Genomic DNA, 17,500 nt, shown 5'->3' with positions numbered 1-17,500 from the left:
CTTCTGCACCAGTGAACGCTGACCAGCCAGGCACTGACAGACTCGAACCAGCAACACCAGCACCAGAGCAAACCCTCGGAGGAGAAGCAGAACAGCAAGGCTCTGCAACACAGGATTCAACAGAGTCCTCTGCAGAGCAGGCTTCAGAAGCAGCACTCTCTTCTGACCCAGTTCCCTCACCAGCTGAAACAAGGGAGCCAGAGCCTGACACAGCCACAGACCCCCCCAGGTCCAAGTCAGAGGAAGCTGTGACAGACCCTTTGCCTGCAGAATCACCAGACACAGAAAAACCCTGTGAAGAAGCTGCACCAGCAGACATCAAGCAAGGAGAGTCATTGCAAGATTCTGCTCCTTCACAAGACACTGGAGCTGGAGTGGAAGCTTCAGAAGATAAAGCTACAGAGGATAAAGTCCATGATACAGTCAGAGGTGAGGACAACACAGATCAGGAGGTTGTACCAGAAATAACTATAACCACCACAGAATCTCCAGAAGTCAACAGTGACCTCACAGAAGATTCAACTCCAAAGGAAGTATCAGCACCTATTGAACAGGAGAGCCAAGCAGCTGAAAACTCTCAGGCTTCAGAGTCAGAACCTAAAACTGAACCACAAGATTATGGTGAAAAGGATGACCTCCACCAAGCTACCTCTTTGATTGTTCAGGAATCTATAACCAGAGCAGTTAAAGTTCTTTCAGAAGATTTGTCAGAACCTGAAGAAGGACCACCCGATAGTACTGAAGGTGAAGCTGCTGAGTCTGACAAACCATCTGATCTTGCAGACACTCGTGAAACTGCAGAGACAGGTTTGTCAGGACAGGACCCTGAACAGTCAGCAAGTCCAGGCGCTGACCAGGAAGAAACAACCAACGGAGGTGAAGAAGAGCTTGCTCCTACACAAGAAGGAGAAGCTCCAGAGTTAATCAAGGAGTCCTTCCCAGTTGCATCCACATCCAGTTCTGACTCCCCATCCCTTGAGAAGGAGACTGAGCTGCATCAGGAACCACCAGAAGAGGAAGATCGTATTGAGTCAGAAGAAAGCACAGGCATCAAGTCTGATGTTGACAGCAGTCAGGCAGTGCAGACAAGTGACACAGACAAGGACACAGCTGCAGCCTCAGTTGATCATCCTGCAGACACAGAGGAAAAGGCAGATTCTGGAACATCTGATCAACTTGACAACAAAGTCCCCCCAGCAGCAGAAGAATCTGCACCACTCCCAGTAGCTCCCCAGCTGCCATCAGGATCTGACAGTGCCTCTCTGTCCTCCACTGCCTCTGGGGATGCCTCTTCAGTGAGGAAGAGCAAGAAGAAAGGTCCTAAAAAGAAAAGGTCATCAGACCGCAAGGTTACTTTCAAAAGTCCATCACCGGACACCATGGGGGCGGGCGCGTCCCGAGACGGGGAGATAGAGGAGGCGGATCCTCGCTTCGCCGCTCAGTCCACGGCGGCCATGTCGACAGCCAGCGGCTACAATGCAGGGTCTCCGCCCAGGTCCCCGGGCCGGGCCAAGAACGCCTCACTCAGCCAGCAGTCCAGCCTTAAATCTGCAGGTCACATGTCCATGGCTCGGGCATCCAGATTCAACATGGGTAAGCTGAAGTAGCTGTCTGTGTGTCTTGTCCTATCCTGCTTTTCCTGCTGAATAAACCCAGTTCTTCATAAATACAAATCTGGAATAGTTCTTGAGCGTTTAGCAATCTCTTCCCATTGTTCTGTTGTATGTGTGGTGTACTTGTGAAATTCAGGGTGTTGTTGGAAATGAAAGCCAGTGTTAAATGACAAGGTTTGGGCATCAGACATGTAAAACAAACATGTAAAAGTCAACATTGATAACCAAGAAACATTGCGAATCCACAGGAGATAATGATCAAGGCAAAATGTGAGACCTGGTTTCAAGATTTGAACCTCACTGAAGGAAAATGACAAGAGTTTTAGAAAACATGTTGTTCTCCCATCTGAAATCAGAGATGACAGACACTTCTGCAGTGTACACACAGGTGTTCACATTGACACAAGCCATTCATGATGTGAGGCTGAGGTGTTATATTGTGAGTGAACCTTTAACAAGTGCAGCATGCAGAGGAAATTCACAGGTACACAAATGAAAAAAAAAAAAAAAAAAAAAAAAAAAGATAGTATTTATATAGCGCTGAATCTTGTGCAGAGACAAATCTCTAAGCACTTTCACACTAGTCATTCACACGCATGCATAACTCTAAAACTGAAGAAACTGAAGACAAGGAAGAGGTAGGGGAGGGAGGCTATCTTGTGAAGAGGTGGGTTTTAAGGCCAGACTTGAAAGAGCTGAGTGCGGAGACCTGACGAAGCGAAAGAGGAAGTTCATTCCAAATACAAGGTCTAGAGACAGAAAGAACGGTGTCCAACAGTGCAGTGTTTGAATCTGGGTATGCGTAAAGAGAGTGGATCCGAAGCCAATCGAAGAGAGCGAGATGAAGTGTAGAGGTGAAGGCAGCCACAAAGATAGGAAGGAGCAGATTTGTGAAAACATTTATACCATAGAGTGCTGAAAAAGTGCACTCAAGACCTGACTGATGTGTTGGGTTATGCTGTTGTCAGGCTTTTGCCTAGCAGATATGGTGTAGTGTATATGGGTCTGTCTGAAAACAGTGACAACTCTTTCAGAAACTGAAACTAAAACTTTACATGCCAGCCACCTGTTATGTCCGAAACAGAGGCTTAGTTCTCTATTGATTGTGACAAAGAATTTGTGCAAAGTGTCTACAAGGTGTTTCTTTGAAAATGTAACTGATACTAGTGATTGAATCACTAAGCCCAACCATACCTCATATTATCCTAGTCGCAATGAGTCATTGTAGCGTTATCTGTGTTCATAATGATGCTTAATTAATATACACCACAGATCTCTCACTAAACTCATTCATTTATTTTAATGTTTTGTTATGCAATGAAAACATATTGATGCATTTACCCATGGCGTAAGGACCTCATGGCCAATGCCATTAAAGTTACAAAGCGTCAGTGTTTCTACCTTTCCTCTTTCCTTTTGTTGTTTTCGATTCTCTTATTTGAATCAGTGTTTTAAGCAGATATGTTGTTGCATATATGGATCAGCCCACTTGCTTTGATGTTTCCTTGGAACTGAAACTGCTATACTTGTTCCATTATTGAACGTGCTGTTAGTCATGTGATTGTTTGTCTCTATATTTGTTGATGACATTTGTAACAAACATGTTTTGTTCTGATTTTAGCAGAATGTAAAACGACTTAAAATGACTAAAAATCGTGATGTATGGTAATGCTTGCAGATGGTTTTGAGGACGCAGAAGTATGCATTTCATCTGGTTTGTCTCTGTATTTGTTGATGACATTTGTTACAGATACGCTTTGAGTAGATTTAAACAGAATGTAAAATGACTAAAAATCGTGATGTATGGTAATGCTTGCAGATGGTTTTGAGGACGCAGAAGTATGCATTTCATCTGGTTTGTCTCTGTATTTGTTGATGACATTTGTTACAGATACGCTTTGAGTAGATTTAAACAGAATGTAAAATGACTAAAAATCGTGATGTATGGTAATGCTTGCAGATGGTTTTGAGGACGCAGAAGTACGCATTTCATCTGGTTTGTCTCTGTATTTGTTGATGACATTTGTTACAGATACGCTTTGAGTAGATTTAAACAGAATGTAAAATGACTAAAAATCGTGATGTATGGTAATGCTTGCAGATGGTTTTGAGGACGCAGAAGTACGCATTTCATCAGACGGCTTCAACATCCAGGAAATAACCATTATGGAGGGACAGGTCAGTTTTCAGTTTCCACCACAGCCTTTGTTTCACGACACTGCTCATGTGATTGGTTGGTTGGTTGACGGGCGCAATAGCCAAGTGGTTAAAGCGTTGGACTGTCAGTCTGAGGGTCCCGGGTTCGAATCACAGTGACGGTGCCTGGTGGGTGAAGGGTGGAGATTTTTCCGATCTCCCAGGTCAACATATGTGCAGAACTGCTAGTGTCTGAATCCCCTTCGTGTGTATATGCAAGCAGAATATCAAATACGCACGTTAAAGATCCTGTAATCCATGTCAGCGTTCGGTGGGTTATGGAAACAAGAACATGCCCAGCATGCATACCCCCGAAAATGGAGTATGGCTGCCTACATGGTGGGGTAAAAACGGTCATACACGTAAAAGCCCACTCGTGTACATACGAGTGAACGTGGGAGTTGCAGCCCTCGAACGCAGAAGAAGAAGAAGAGGGTTGGTTGGTTTGTGAAGTTGCTTCGTACTGCTGTCACTAGTTTGTGTGGTGGTCTGGGTTTGATCCCTGCTCTCGCCCTGTCTCCCAAGTTTGACTGGAAAATCAAACTGAGTGTCTGGTCATTCGGATGAGATGGGAAACGGAATACCTTTATACAGCATGCACTTGTATGTGTATTACTCTTTTTTTGTCACGACAGATTTCTCTGTGTGAAATTCGGGCTGCTCTCCCCAGGGAGAGAGCGTCGTCACACTGAGAGCACCACCCATTTTTTGCGTTTTTTCCTGCATGCAGTTGGGTTTTTTTTTCCTGTGGAAGTGGATTTTTCTACAGAATTTTGCCAGGGACAACCCTTTTGTTGCTGTGGGTTCTTTTACGTGTGCTGAGTGCATGCTGCACATGGGACCTCAGTTTAATGTCTCATCCAAATGACTAGCGTCCAGACCACCACTCAAGGTCCAGTGGAAGGGGAGAAAATACTGGTGACTGTGCCGTGATTCGAACCAGTGCGCTCAGATTCTCTCGCTTCCTAGGCAGACGCATTACCTCTAGGCCATCACTCCACAATGTAATGGAACCCATGATAACAAAAGTGTTGTCCTCTGGCAAAATTTTGAAGAAGAAATCCACTCTGATAGGTACAAAAATATATACGCATGCACTCAGGGCTTGACAAGTGTGTTTGGTTATGCTGCTGTCAGCCATCTGCCTAGCAAATGTGGTGTAGTGTATGTGGATATGTCCAAATGCACTGACACCTCCTTGGGAAACTGAAGCTGACACTGAAATTGTGATAGTTTAGTACTGTTGTTGCTGGTTTGTGTGATAGTTTAGTACTGCGGTTGCTGGTTTGTGTGATAGTTTAGTACTGTTGTTGCTGGTTTGTGTGATAGTTTAGTACTGCTGTTGCTGGTTTGTGTGATAGTTTAGTACTGCTGGTTTGTGTGATAGTTTACTACTGCTTCTCCAATGTAATGTGTGGTAGTGTGTCTCTGCTGTTGAGAGAATATCTGTGTACAAAGTTATATACGCTGATGTTGCAGTGTTTTGGTTATGTGTTAGCATCTGCTGCATGAGGTTGTGATGTGATAGTTAAGCACTGCACTTGGAATGGTGATTGTTGTGATAGTTTAGTACTGTTGTTGCTGGTTTGTGTGATAGTTTAGTATGCGTGCTGGTTTGTGTGATAGTTTAGTACTGCTGTTGCTGGTTTGTGTGATAGTTTAGTATGTGTTGCTGGTTTGTGTGATAGTTTAGTACTGTGTGCTGGTTTGTGTGATAGTTCTGGGTTTGTGTGATAGTTTAGTACTGCTTGTGCTGGTTTGTGTGATAGTTTAGTACTGCTGTTGCTGATTTGTGTGATAGTTTAGTACTGTGGTTGCTGGTTTGTGTGATAGTTTAGTACTGTGGTTGCTGGTTTGTGTGATAGTTTAGTACTGTTGTTGCTGGTTTGTGTGATAGTTTAGTACTGCTGTTGCTGGATTGTGTGATAGTTTAGAAACTGCTGTTGCTGGTTTGTGTGATAGTTTAGTACTGTTGTTGCTGGTTTGTGTGGTAGTGTAGTACTGCTGTTGCTGGTTTTTGTGATAGTTTAGTACTGTTGTTGCTGGTTTGTGTGATAGTTTAGTACTGCTGGTTTGTGTGATAGTTTACTACTGCTGTTGCTGGTTTGTGTGATAGTTTAGTACTGCTGTTGCTGGTTTGTGTGATAGTTTAGAAACTGCTGTTGCTGGTTTGTGTGATAGTTTAGAAACTGCTGTTGCTGGTTTGTGTGATAGTTTAGTACTGCTGTTGCTGGATTGTGTGATAGTTTAGAAACTGCTGTTGCTGGTTTGTGTGATAGTTTAGTACTGTTGTTGCTGGTTTGTGTGTGATAGTTTAGTACTGTTGTTGCTGGTTTGTGTGATAGTTTACTACTGCTCTTGCTGATGATGGGAAGGTTTGTTCATGTCAAGTGTCTTACGCTTTGAAAGAGCGCATTGTACATGCTTGTAGAATGTTGGGTGTGTGAAAGAGACATTGTACATTCTTGTAGGACATTGGGTGTGTGAAAGAGGACATTGTACATGCTTGTAGGACATTGGGTGTGTGAAAGAGGACATTGTACATGCTTGTAGGATGTTGGGTGTGTGAAAGAGGACATTGTACATGCTTGTAGAATGTTGGGTGTGTGAAAGAGGACATTGTACATGCTTGTAGGACATTGGGTGTGTGAAAGAGGACATTGTACATGCTTGCAGGACGTTGGGTGTGTGAAAGAGGACGTTGTACGTGCTTGTAGGACGTTGGGTGTGTGAAAGAGGACGTTGTATGTGCTTGTAGGACGTTGGGTGTGTGAAAGAGGACGTTGTATGTGCTTGTAGGACGTTGGGTGTGTGAAAGAGGACATTGTACATACTTGTAGGACATTGGGTGTGTGAAAGAGGACGTTGTATGTGCTTGTAGGACGTTGGGTGTGTGAAAGAGGACATTGTACATACTTGTAGGACGTTGGGTGTGTGAAAGAGGACATTGTACATACTTGTAGGACGTTGGGTGTGTGAAAGGGGACATTGTACATACTTGTAGGACATTGGGTGTGTGAAAGAGGACATTGTACATGCTTGTAGGACATTGGGTGTGTGAATGTATACGTAGCATGCAGCAGCAAGAAAACAAGAACAAAAATCAACAAAAAACTTTTAATGCATATGGGCTTGATTTAATGCACATGGACTGTCCTAGTTCCACTTTTTGTATGGCTAAGATCATTATGTGCCATGTCTTATGTCTGTTAGATGTGTATAGTAGTGTGTGTGTGTGTGTGTGTGTGTGTGTGTGTGTGTGTGTGTGTGTGTGTTGTGTAGTGTAGTGTAGTGTGTAGTGTAGTGTAGTGTAGTGTAGTGTGGTTTGGTATTGTGTGTGTGATTGTTTGTTTGTTTGTGTGTGTTTGTGTGTGTGTGTGTGTGTGTGTGTGTGTGTGTGTTTGATTTGTTGCTTACAGTCCAGCCAGCTGCACCAGGTTATGTCAGGACTGGTGTATTTGAGTGTCTGTGTTTGTGTGCATGCTTTTCAGTGTGTGAGTTAGTGTGTGCATGTTTTTGTGCATACATATTTTAATGTGTTTGTGCATGTATCTTCATGCGTTTGTGCAGTTGTATGTTTGTGTGCATGTATGTTTGAATGTGCATGTGTGAGTTATGTTCCAAACAGGAATTCTTTGGATCATTTGTTAATTACAGCAGTTGGTGTCTTTTTCATAGTGGCCAGTCATGCCTCAAGAAACTTACATTTTCTCTGAACCATTCTTATAGAGAATATCTCACAGCCTTCACAGGAGAATTTTCCTGCTTTCCATCAGTTGTCAGGATCTTTTCATAGCTTCATAACTACCGCAAAACAAACCCTGTGATTTCAACCAGATTGGAACCAGAAACTGGTTTATTGACAATAGGAATGAATGTATTCATGACCACTTCAACAAATCTTAAAAAAAGAAGAAGAAAAAAACCCCACAAAAAAACAATGCTGATACTAGGAAACAGTATTATGCTGTCCTGTGTTTTTATAGTTTTATGCCTGGTTTTATGTCATATCTTTCTTTAGTTCCTTCTCTACAGACTTTCTAAGTTTCTAAGCTCCCCTTTTACTCCAGATTGATAGCCTTTGTTACGCATCAATCAAACCACGCTTGGTAGATGAAAATTATTGATTGGTTGAAGGATAATAAAAGTTCGGCAGAGAGACAGGGGTTGCAGATTTCATAAATCACCGAGAGAAAGCCCTCCATGGGAAAATGATTTAATGGATATGGATCACCGTTTGACTGGTTCGCATCTATTGCGGCTTCAGCGTGGATGATGTGCTAAGTGGTCCTTCATATCTGTGGGATTACTGTGACAGTGGAGTGGTGGTTTGGTGGTAATGTGTCTGCCTAGGGAGCCAGATAATCTGAGCACACTGGATCGAATCCCACACTCACCAGTGTTTTCTTCCCCTCCCCTTGACCTTGAGTGGTGGTCTGTATTCAAGTCATTCACATGAGACTATGAACAGAGGTCCCATGTGTAGCATGCACATGGCGGATGTTAAAGAAACCACAGCGACAAGAGGGTTGTCCCAGGTAAAATTATGGAGAAAAATCCTTTTTTTTTATTTTTATAAGAAAACAAATACACCTGCAGGTAGGAGAGAAAAAAGGGTGGTGCTGCACTGTAGCAAAGCACTCTTTGTGGGGAGAGCAGCCTGAATTTCACACCCAAAATCTGTTGTGGCAAAGAATGATACAATACAGTACAATACAATATGATATGACATGATACGATACGATACAATAAATACAATACAATGCAATGCAATGCAATTCAGTGCAACGTAATGCAACACAAGGCAATGCGATACAACGCAATGCAATGCAAAGCAATGCAATGCAGTGCAATACAATACATAAGAATGCGTGGCCAGGTACATTGCTGCTTGAGTTTCAGGGAACAAGTCAGTACTTGTCATTCAATTTTGTCAGCTTAGTGTATCAAATGACAACTTGACTGGATTGGTATAATGGACAGAGACTACATTAGGTATAAATTGCATCAAAACAAAACAAACAAACAAAAACAATAGACAAGGGTTGCAAAAATTGAAAGAATGTTAAGGGGAAAAATGATAGGATGAAATAAAAAGTGAGAAAGGAGATAAGAGAGAAACAAGAAGAGAGGTATCTGTGAAAGAGAGAAAATAGTGTGGGTGGAAGGGTATTTGAAAGGGATCATTTAGATAAATTAGGGTGTGTGGAGAGGTATCTGTGAAAGAGAGAAAATGGGGTGGGTGGAAGGGTATTTGTAAGGGAGATAAAACAGGATGGGTAGAGGGTGAGGAAGAGAAAACAGGTGCCATCTTTTTAATGATTCACACTGTCAACGCCAGATCTGTGACTGTCTGCCTGTTTCTGATCTCCAACACGCTGGGTCACACTGTACTGCATTTTCAGTGTGTTGATTGATGGATAATTGATTGATTACCTGATTGATTTTCTGGTTGGCTGGCTGGGTAGTTGATTGATTGATTTACCAGCTGCATGTTTGTTTTGTTGGCTGGCTGAATGATTGACTGTGCAGACAACACTGTACAGGACAAACTTTGGAGAACCATGAGTTTATTTAACTCAGTCATTTGCCCTGCAGCCCAGCATAGCATGAGGCCATGTCTGGGCTCTAACATGTTAACAACCACAAGCCATATAGCTATTTTGTTCATTACTTTGACACTATTATTTTGCCATAAACCTTATTATAACAGTAATTGACTTATTTATGTGTTTAAAAATATTTTTATTTGTTTATGAATCAGTCTTGTCTTGTTATTTCTTCTGTATGGTTATTATTGTTGTTGTTGTTGTTGTTACATTGTGAATATTGCAAAGTTGGACTGACAAGTTGAGCTGACAATTGATGACATGTATAACAACGACACAATCTCTGCTTGGCGTTATCTTAATCAGCGTTCTGCTAGTATTTCATACAGTGTGTTTTGAGTTTCATATTGTGCACTTTGTGCTCTATATTGTTTTGGATAGTGTGCTCTGTGATTCAGATGGTGTGGTTTGTGTGTGTTTTAGATGGTGTGCTTGTCTTGGTGTACTTTGTGTTTCATATGACCCATTTTGTTCTTCAGATGGTGAATTTTGATTCCAAATTTGTGTTCAAATTGTCTGTTGCATAATTCAAAGAGTACACTCTGTGTGTGTGGTTGTGTGTGTGTGTGTGTGTGTGTGTGTGTGTTTAAAAAAAAACCCCGTTGTATTATGTGTTTGTGTTCCCAGCACTGTACTTTGTGAGTCTGATGGTGAAATAAGCATAATCTAAGATATGTGTTGTTGCAGCTGACATGTGTCATGTGGCACACATTGTTTCATGATACCCACTGTGTGTTCCAGATGGTGCGCTTTTTGTGTGACCAGTCCTGCCCCAACAACGCCACCCTTCTGCAGGTCATCTACGATGGAGAGGAACTGCGCCCCGTCATCGGGGGATTTCAGGTGACCCTGGATGACCACCATGGAGTCTTCCAACAACAGCTGAACCTGGAGGGAGAGTACAAGTTTGCTCTGTGAGTTGCTGGCCTTGCTGTGCGTTAGTGTAATGTGTTTCAGTTCTGATTGGATATCTTTGAATCTGTGAGATTTTCAGGCTGCACAGTGCACTTGAATAGACTTTGATAGACAGCGGCTTTATGCATGAAGCCTTACTGAATGTGTTAGGAGCCAGTTTGGTGGACCTCTGAAAATGAAGAGAAACAGAAGGAAGGATTGGGAAGAAAGAAAGAAAAAACAGAAGGATTTGGAATAAAGTGATACAGGAAAGAGAAAGATGAAAAAAATGATGTCACAGTTTCATCATCAGCAAAGATAGGAATTAACTTGGTAAGTGAATTAATTCTGTATCCCTCTCCCAGGAAAATTACACTTTGCCTGGAAAATAAACACTCCCCAGGAACCCTCCCCCCCACCTCTGTTAGAGGTCTAACCACATCTTCCTAGTTGTCAGTCCATGAAGCTAACTGCTTTGCCACGGTGGCTAGTAGTGAGTAATTTGTTTTGCTGTCTGTTTTTGACAAAAAAGAGGAATTAACTGTATAAAGTTTTTGAGTCCCACTCTTGCTGTGATTTGTTATGGTTCTGCCACAAATAGACCTCATTCTGTTTTTATTCATTTTACTGCAGACTTCACTTTTGTTCTAGATGCACAGTGCTGTATAAAATCTGTTGGTCATCCACACAAAAGGCAACACAGAATGTTTGTGTGTGTCAGTTGTATTTGTTGTGTTCTTTTAAAATTCCTTGTCTCTTGTAAATGAAATGTATATCTTATTGACTTCCATGTCATTTGTTTTCATTTTAAGCTCTTGTTTTTTTATCTGTCTTGATTACTATAGTTTCCAACGACGGTAAGTGATATATGATTGGCATACTAAAAGACTAATGGTGATGTCAGTATCTGCTTTTGTGTTTGCATTGTTGTGTGCCATTTTATTGGTTTTCAGGGATAGGGGGTGTACATTAACAATGTGGACAGGGAATTTGAGGGGCTGGCATGAGAATGTATATAATGTTGATATCTTTTTGAAATGCTGTGACTATATATTCAAGAGCTATAAAAAAAAATTAAAAAAAAGACAGAAAAGGATGGCTTGGGGTTAATGTAATGACTATAAGCAATGTTATGGTGATCAGTCTCATTTGCCCTGGAATGGGTTTTTTAAAATTTGTTTTTATTTGTTAGCTCATAAAAAGTATGGAAAGAATAAAACTAATTAAGCAAATTGTGTATATACTCATGAGAAATCTATTGAAAAAAATCATGTAGAAAGTACATAACTTTGGAATGCTTGTATCAGTTTGTCTCCCAGTTTTTGCTTTTTGGGTTTTGGCGGGGGAGGGGGGGAGGGATTCTTACCCGTCATGTTTACCCCTATAGTTCATCCCCCACCCTTCCCATATTCAGGTTTGTAAGTGAAGGAAAAATTCAGGCCAAAGGTTTTCAGCCAAAAGACAAAAAAAAAATATTTACTGTCCTTGTAGGATGAACCAATCAGCATTTGATACTTGCATATATATACACTTTTAAAAAAATCTTTTTTTTACTTCAAGAGAATTAGAGAAAGAGGGAGATTGAGAATTTTTCTAATAATCGATTTTCTATTATTTATTTTTAGATGAGTATTGTGAATAACTTACAGATGCTGAAAATGATCATGTCTGTTGGCATATTTCAGCTGTACATGAAATCCAACACCTTACCTTGGTGTTGTAAGTTCAAACATCAGTCTGAGAGCTTTTTGTTTGGAGTTTGTTTTGATAAGGTAAAAATAACAGTGTAAGTGTATACTTTTTGTTACAAATTTTGCTTTGTTGAGTTTATATTATTTGTTTCTGTTTCCCATAGTATCTCTCTCTATGTCTGTTTCAGTCCGTCTGTCTTTGTCTCTCTCTCTCTGTCTCTCTGTCCCTCCCTCTATCTCTCTCTCTCTGTCCCTCCCTCTATCTCTCTCTCTCTCTGTCTCTCCCTGGGTCTGGTGCTGTGTGTCTGTCACCCCCACCCCACCCCACCCTTTCTCACTCACTCTCTCCCCTCTCTCTCTCTCTCTCAGAACAATTCATTACAATATACACAGTAAATGAGATGGCACTTAAAATTTTAAGCCTTGGAATCTGTTTTATCTGACAGTGTATAAATCAAATGCTGTTTCATCTGGGGACAACAAAAATATATATATGCTGTGTTAATATTGGCCTCTCTGTATGGGCAGCTAAATATTGACATGTTTACAGTTTAAGGTATTATGCTGTCACCTATAAATTACAGGTAATTTCCAGTGGCTCAGTGCTGATAATATGAAGTACTGGCAAACAAGTGTCTTGATTTTCAGTGTCTTTCCCTTCCATGCTGTGTTCATAAGATACGTTCTTCAAAAGTCTGCAGCCTTCTTTGAAAGACAAGGGAATGTTTACAGTATTACAGTCTTTTGCATTTCATGCAGCTTTTCTTCCCATTATGTCTGCCCACCCATTGGCTAACATTTGCCCACTCATTGGTTTACTATACAATACATCTTTATTTATGCAACAGTGAATTAATTGTGCATCCACGGGGCAACCAGTCCAAACTCAGCACCGCTACAAAACATTGTGCACATAGGAAGCACGGGAGACAAAGCACGGAGCTAGAACAAACCATTTCAACATGAGCCAGTGAATGCACAGTGTCGCCTCTGCTGCAGCACCACACGAAGCTTAGACACCACAATGTGATGGTGCCCTGCAAAAAGTGTGGATGTGGGTGTGGATGTGCACATATAGCCATGCACATGTGTTTGTTTGGTGGAAGTTTTTGTTTGATTTTTTTTTTTTATAATGAGATGTGTTACCAATGCTTACGGTATCTGGTGAATTTGTTTTTATTTTGTGACATAGGATCATGTGTAAGCTTTTAAAAAGATCAGGATTATCAAAAAACCCAAAGTAAAGCAGTAGACAGGAGAGGGTTGGGGAAAGAAAGACAAGAGAGAAACAGGACAGAGAAATTGGATGGAAAAAAGCAGATGGAGAAAGAATTATGTGAAAGTGGGCACATGTGAGAAGGATATACATACAGATAATTTTTAAGTAAAGGCAAATAAATGCAGATATTACCAAAGGATTTTTGCATAAAAGAAATTGCATAAAACTGGAATAAAATTGAACACACACACACATACACTTTTTTTTTTCAAAAGACATTTTAACCATCCACTGCTAAAGAGCAGCCTATTTAAATCATTGGAAATATAATTACAATCCTCAACTGCATACAATCTTGTCACTAATCAGCTTAGCACATTTAAATGATTGGAAATATAATTACAATCCTCAGTTGAATACATTCTTGTCAATAATCAGCATACTATATTACTGATTTAGATATTATGCAGTAATATATTAACTTATGTATCATTACATATATAGAAAGAAACCAAACAAAGCATTCAAAATAACAAAAAGTAAATGACAAGGCTGATGAATGAAAAAAGGAAATAAAAGGCTGAGTAAGGAGAAAAAAAAGAAGAAATAACAAGGGGAATTTTGTGAAATGCACAGAGAATACTTTTTGACACAGAACACAGTTATTCATTTATGTTTATGTTGAACACTTAAATTATTTTATCTCATGCACACACACACACACACACACACACACACACACACACACACACACACACACACACACACACACACACACACACACACACACACACACACACACACACACACTTTTCTTTCCCCCACTTTGTTCTCAGTTGAACAGTTTACAAACCTAAACCATAACCAATGATCTCCACAGCTCCGGAATCCGTTGCACCCCTCTGATGATACGAGTGCGACGCAAGACAGACCTCCTCGCGGAGGTAACGGACGAGGGATTCTCACCTGAGGTCATCTATGTCGACCAGGGCAGCACAGTTCGCTGGTCCTGGAAGCAGACTGCTGTTCCTCACACCATCACAGAAGTCAACTACGTATTTGACAAAGGCTGCCTCAACCGACAGCCAGCAAGCCAGAGGTGAGAAAGCGAACAAACAATTAAACAAAGTTTTACTTTTCCTAGGGTATTGAGAAAAACACAAGAGCAAGATTTTTTTCTGCCCAGACCTGTGATGCAAAAGAGAGAGAAGAGAGAATAAAGAATCATAGGAAACTGTTAACTTGAAACGATCGGATGGTAGGTTTCAGTTTCACTGAATTGGGTGTCAAACCTTGCAGACTGATCCATTTATGCTATGCCACAACTGCTGTCGGAAAAAAAGGGGAGCAGATTCCCAGTCTTTGCATAAAAGCAACACACTGGTCAGGCCTTGAGGTGAGAGAAAAGAGAAGTCCTTAAGATGGGACTGCTGAAATATGAGATCTGATGGTAAGTTTCAGTTTCAGGTATTAAAGCATATGGACTGAACCATGTACACTTCACCAAATTTGCCTTAAAAAAAATGGGGCTTTGGGGGGAACAGATACCTGACCTAAGCATATACCCAGTAGACTGTTCAAGCTTTGAGAGCCTACCAGTCCTGAAGAAAAAAAAAGAAAATATTGTGGGATAAGAGATAATTGAACTTTGGCTGAAAAATGAAACAAAAATCAGCGGCAAAATAACAGGGTTGTTTTCTGTCTCTTTCTGCCTCTGTCTCTGCCTCTCTGTGATATTTTCTGTGATTTATAGATGGATTTGGATGCTTACTTTGCACCTGTCCTCGGCTGGAGACCAAGCTGTAAGTGCTTTACAAACAAGGGGTCATTTGCATAACAGGGTGCCTACCTGGGTAGAGCTGCCATTGGGCACTCATCATTCGTTTCCTGTGTCATTCAGTCAGATGTCAAACAGACAGGTGACATTTTTTGTGGTGATGATTGTTGGTGGTTATGATAACTGTGGTATGTTTTTCAGCATTGTGGCTACCACGAATGGGACGCACAGACAGACCTTCAAGTGAGTGTCTTTTTTTAACTTGCCAGACTCAGTGTGTAGTAGTTGCACTGTCATTTGTTATATTAGATGACATTTGTGTGTGTGTGTGTGTGTGTGTGTGTGTGTGTGTATGTGTGTGTGTGTGTGTGTACATATGTGTGTGTGTGTGTGTGTGTGTGTGTGTGTGTATGTGTGTGTGTGTGTGTACATGTGAGTATGTTCATGTAATACAGCACAGTTCAGTGTAATACGATGCAAAGCAAAGCAGCGCAAACAGTGTAGGACTGTACAGGATAGGATCGTAGCATATAAAAGGTGAATTTCAGGTCATGTTTATGTGTACCACGCATCTTTTGTAATCTTTATAATAATGTTTAGCCTTTAGTAAACTATGTTGTTTTACTAAAATATTGATACTTTTGTATAGTAATAAAATAATGGATCTGTAATGTCAGATCTGTTTTACAGCCATGTGTATTTGCTATTTTTTCCCCAATGTGATTGAACTTTTACCAGCACATAGCATATTGGTCACTGATGTTAGATGGTAATGGGGAAAGGACAAAAATTAAACATGAAAAATGTCATTAATTTTGTCTCATTTGCAAATTCCCCGCCTCTCCAACCCCCAAAAGCTGGAACACATACACAGCAAAATTACTGGTTGTCTTTAAACAATAGAGAGTGGGTTGGGAGGGGTATGTGGGGGGGGGGAGAGGATGATGAAAAAAGAAAAAAAAAGCTGAGCTAAGAAAAAAGGATCATCAACCATACATCAGTAGTAGTTGTAATACATTTCAGTCAGTGACAAAGATTTCATTGTTTCACTGATATAATTCATGGCAGGTAAAGATAAACGTGTCATAGACACTGACAACTGACAGTTATGTTACGTGTGTGACAGGTCTTGGTATGATTGACAGTTTTGTTCCATGCATGTTTATTTGTGATGGTTGCAGTCGCCCAGGTCTACACTACTTCAGAACGGAGGGAGCAGAACCAGGAAAAACACACCTGTGCATCGTTTGTGTGCATGCTGTATCCAGGTATGTACATTTGCCATGTTTCAGGGTAAAGTTTGTGCAGAATTTTTTTTTTTTTTTTTTTTTGACACTTACAATGTATGTTAAATGATTTGTGCTTATTTAGTCTTCAAATAGAGGTATGTGATTGTGAGAGGAAAGGGGAGGTTTCAGGGGTCATATTCATCTTTGTGTCTCATACATGGCTATGCAGTTATTTAACAATCTTTTTCAAAGTTATTCTGTTGTCCTGGAGGAAAAAGAAATAGGTGTAATTCATGTAATACGTTGCTCAGAGAGCATTGCGTGGGTATATTAATTAAGGAAATACTTACATTGTTCAGAGACTGTTATCTGATATGCTGTGAATTGTGGAAGTACTTATGCTGTTTAGAGACTGCCAAATAGATGTGTTGTGAATTGTGGAAATACTTTTGTTTTTGCCCATAGAGATCCAGAAAGGCATGTTGTGAATAGCGAAAATACTTACCTGATTTGTTGCTAAGAAAGCATTGTATAGATATGTTATGAATTGTAAAAATACTTAGGTTTCTTCAATAGTATCATAGATATGAATTGTGGAAATATGTTTGTTGCTCAGAGATCGTATCATATAGATATTGTTGTGTTTGACCTGATTTGAAAAAAATCAGATAGTTCTCTGTTATTTAGGTGAAAAGATGTAATGTGTGAGAATGAGAATGAGGCTTCGCAGATTCCACAACTTAAGTGAAATTAAATCTCTGCCTGCACTGTTGTGTTGTCCAATGTATTGCATGCTGTGTATGCTTCAGAGAGTATGCATGTGTGGGGAATAGCTAGTGCAGATATGATGTGAATTGTGGAAATACTTATGCTGGCCAGGGAGTACCGCATAGAGATTTTGGACCGGTCCTTCCAGCCGATGATCCTGCTGATTGAGGAAGGTGACCGCGTCTGGTTCTCCTGGGACAGGTTCAAGGTCAGGCATGCTTCACCGGGCAGAACTTGAAACTTGACAAATTTTGATTGTTATAGACCATAGCTCCAATCGTAGCAAATGATGACATGGTCACATGAACACAGGGGTAATGATAACAGTGCTGATGTAGATCTGATTAACTAATTGTTTTGAGAAAGCTGCTTCTTTCTTTATTAATGCTTCATTGGACAGACAGAAAGAGAGAGAGAGAGGGGGGGGGGGGGGGGGGGCGGATGTTTTCAGTGTTTTTTCCCTGATGCATACCCATCATGTACACTACTGTACTAGCTTTCTGT

At 40.7% G+C, this 17,500-nt stretch overlaps 1 protein-coding gene across 8 annotated transcripts in view; it reads left to right on the top strand.

The window, feature by feature from the left end:
• LOC143284653 (uncharacterized) overlaps positions 1-17,500 on the top strand; it is a 136,318-nt gene that overhangs the window by 22,832 nt on the left and 95,986 nt on the right. For all 8 annotated transcript variants that reach the window (XM_076591548.1, XM_076591553.1, XM_076591552.1 and 5 more), the window contains exons 2-8: positions 1-1,593; positions 3,715-3,791; positions 10,160-10,332; positions 14,103-14,321; positions 15,201-15,242; positions 16,181-16,267; positions 17,108-17,204. The exon at positions 1-1,593 is cut by the window's left edge and continues 444 nt beyond it. In XM_076591548.1, the coding sequence (XP_076447663.1) occupies positions 1-1,593; positions 3,715-3,791; positions 10,160-10,332; positions 14,103-14,321; positions 15,201-15,242; positions 16,181-16,267; positions 17,108-17,204 (2,288 nt within the window). The remainder of the gene's footprint in view (positions 1,594-3,714; positions 3,792-10,159; positions 10,333-14,102; positions 14,322-15,200; positions 15,243-16,180; positions 16,268-17,107; positions 17,205-17,500) is intronic.

The sequence above is a fragment of the Babylonia areolata genome, chromosome 8 (genome assembly GCF_041734735.1).
Source record: "Babylonia areolata isolate BAREFJ2019XMU chromosome 8, ASM4173473v1, whole genome shotgun sequence".
Classification (NCBI taxonomy): domain Eukaryota; kingdom Metazoa; phylum Mollusca; class Gastropoda; order Neogastropoda; family Buccinidae; genus Babylonia; species Babylonia areolata.
This window is presented reverse-complemented; position numbering and strand designations above follow the sequence as displayed.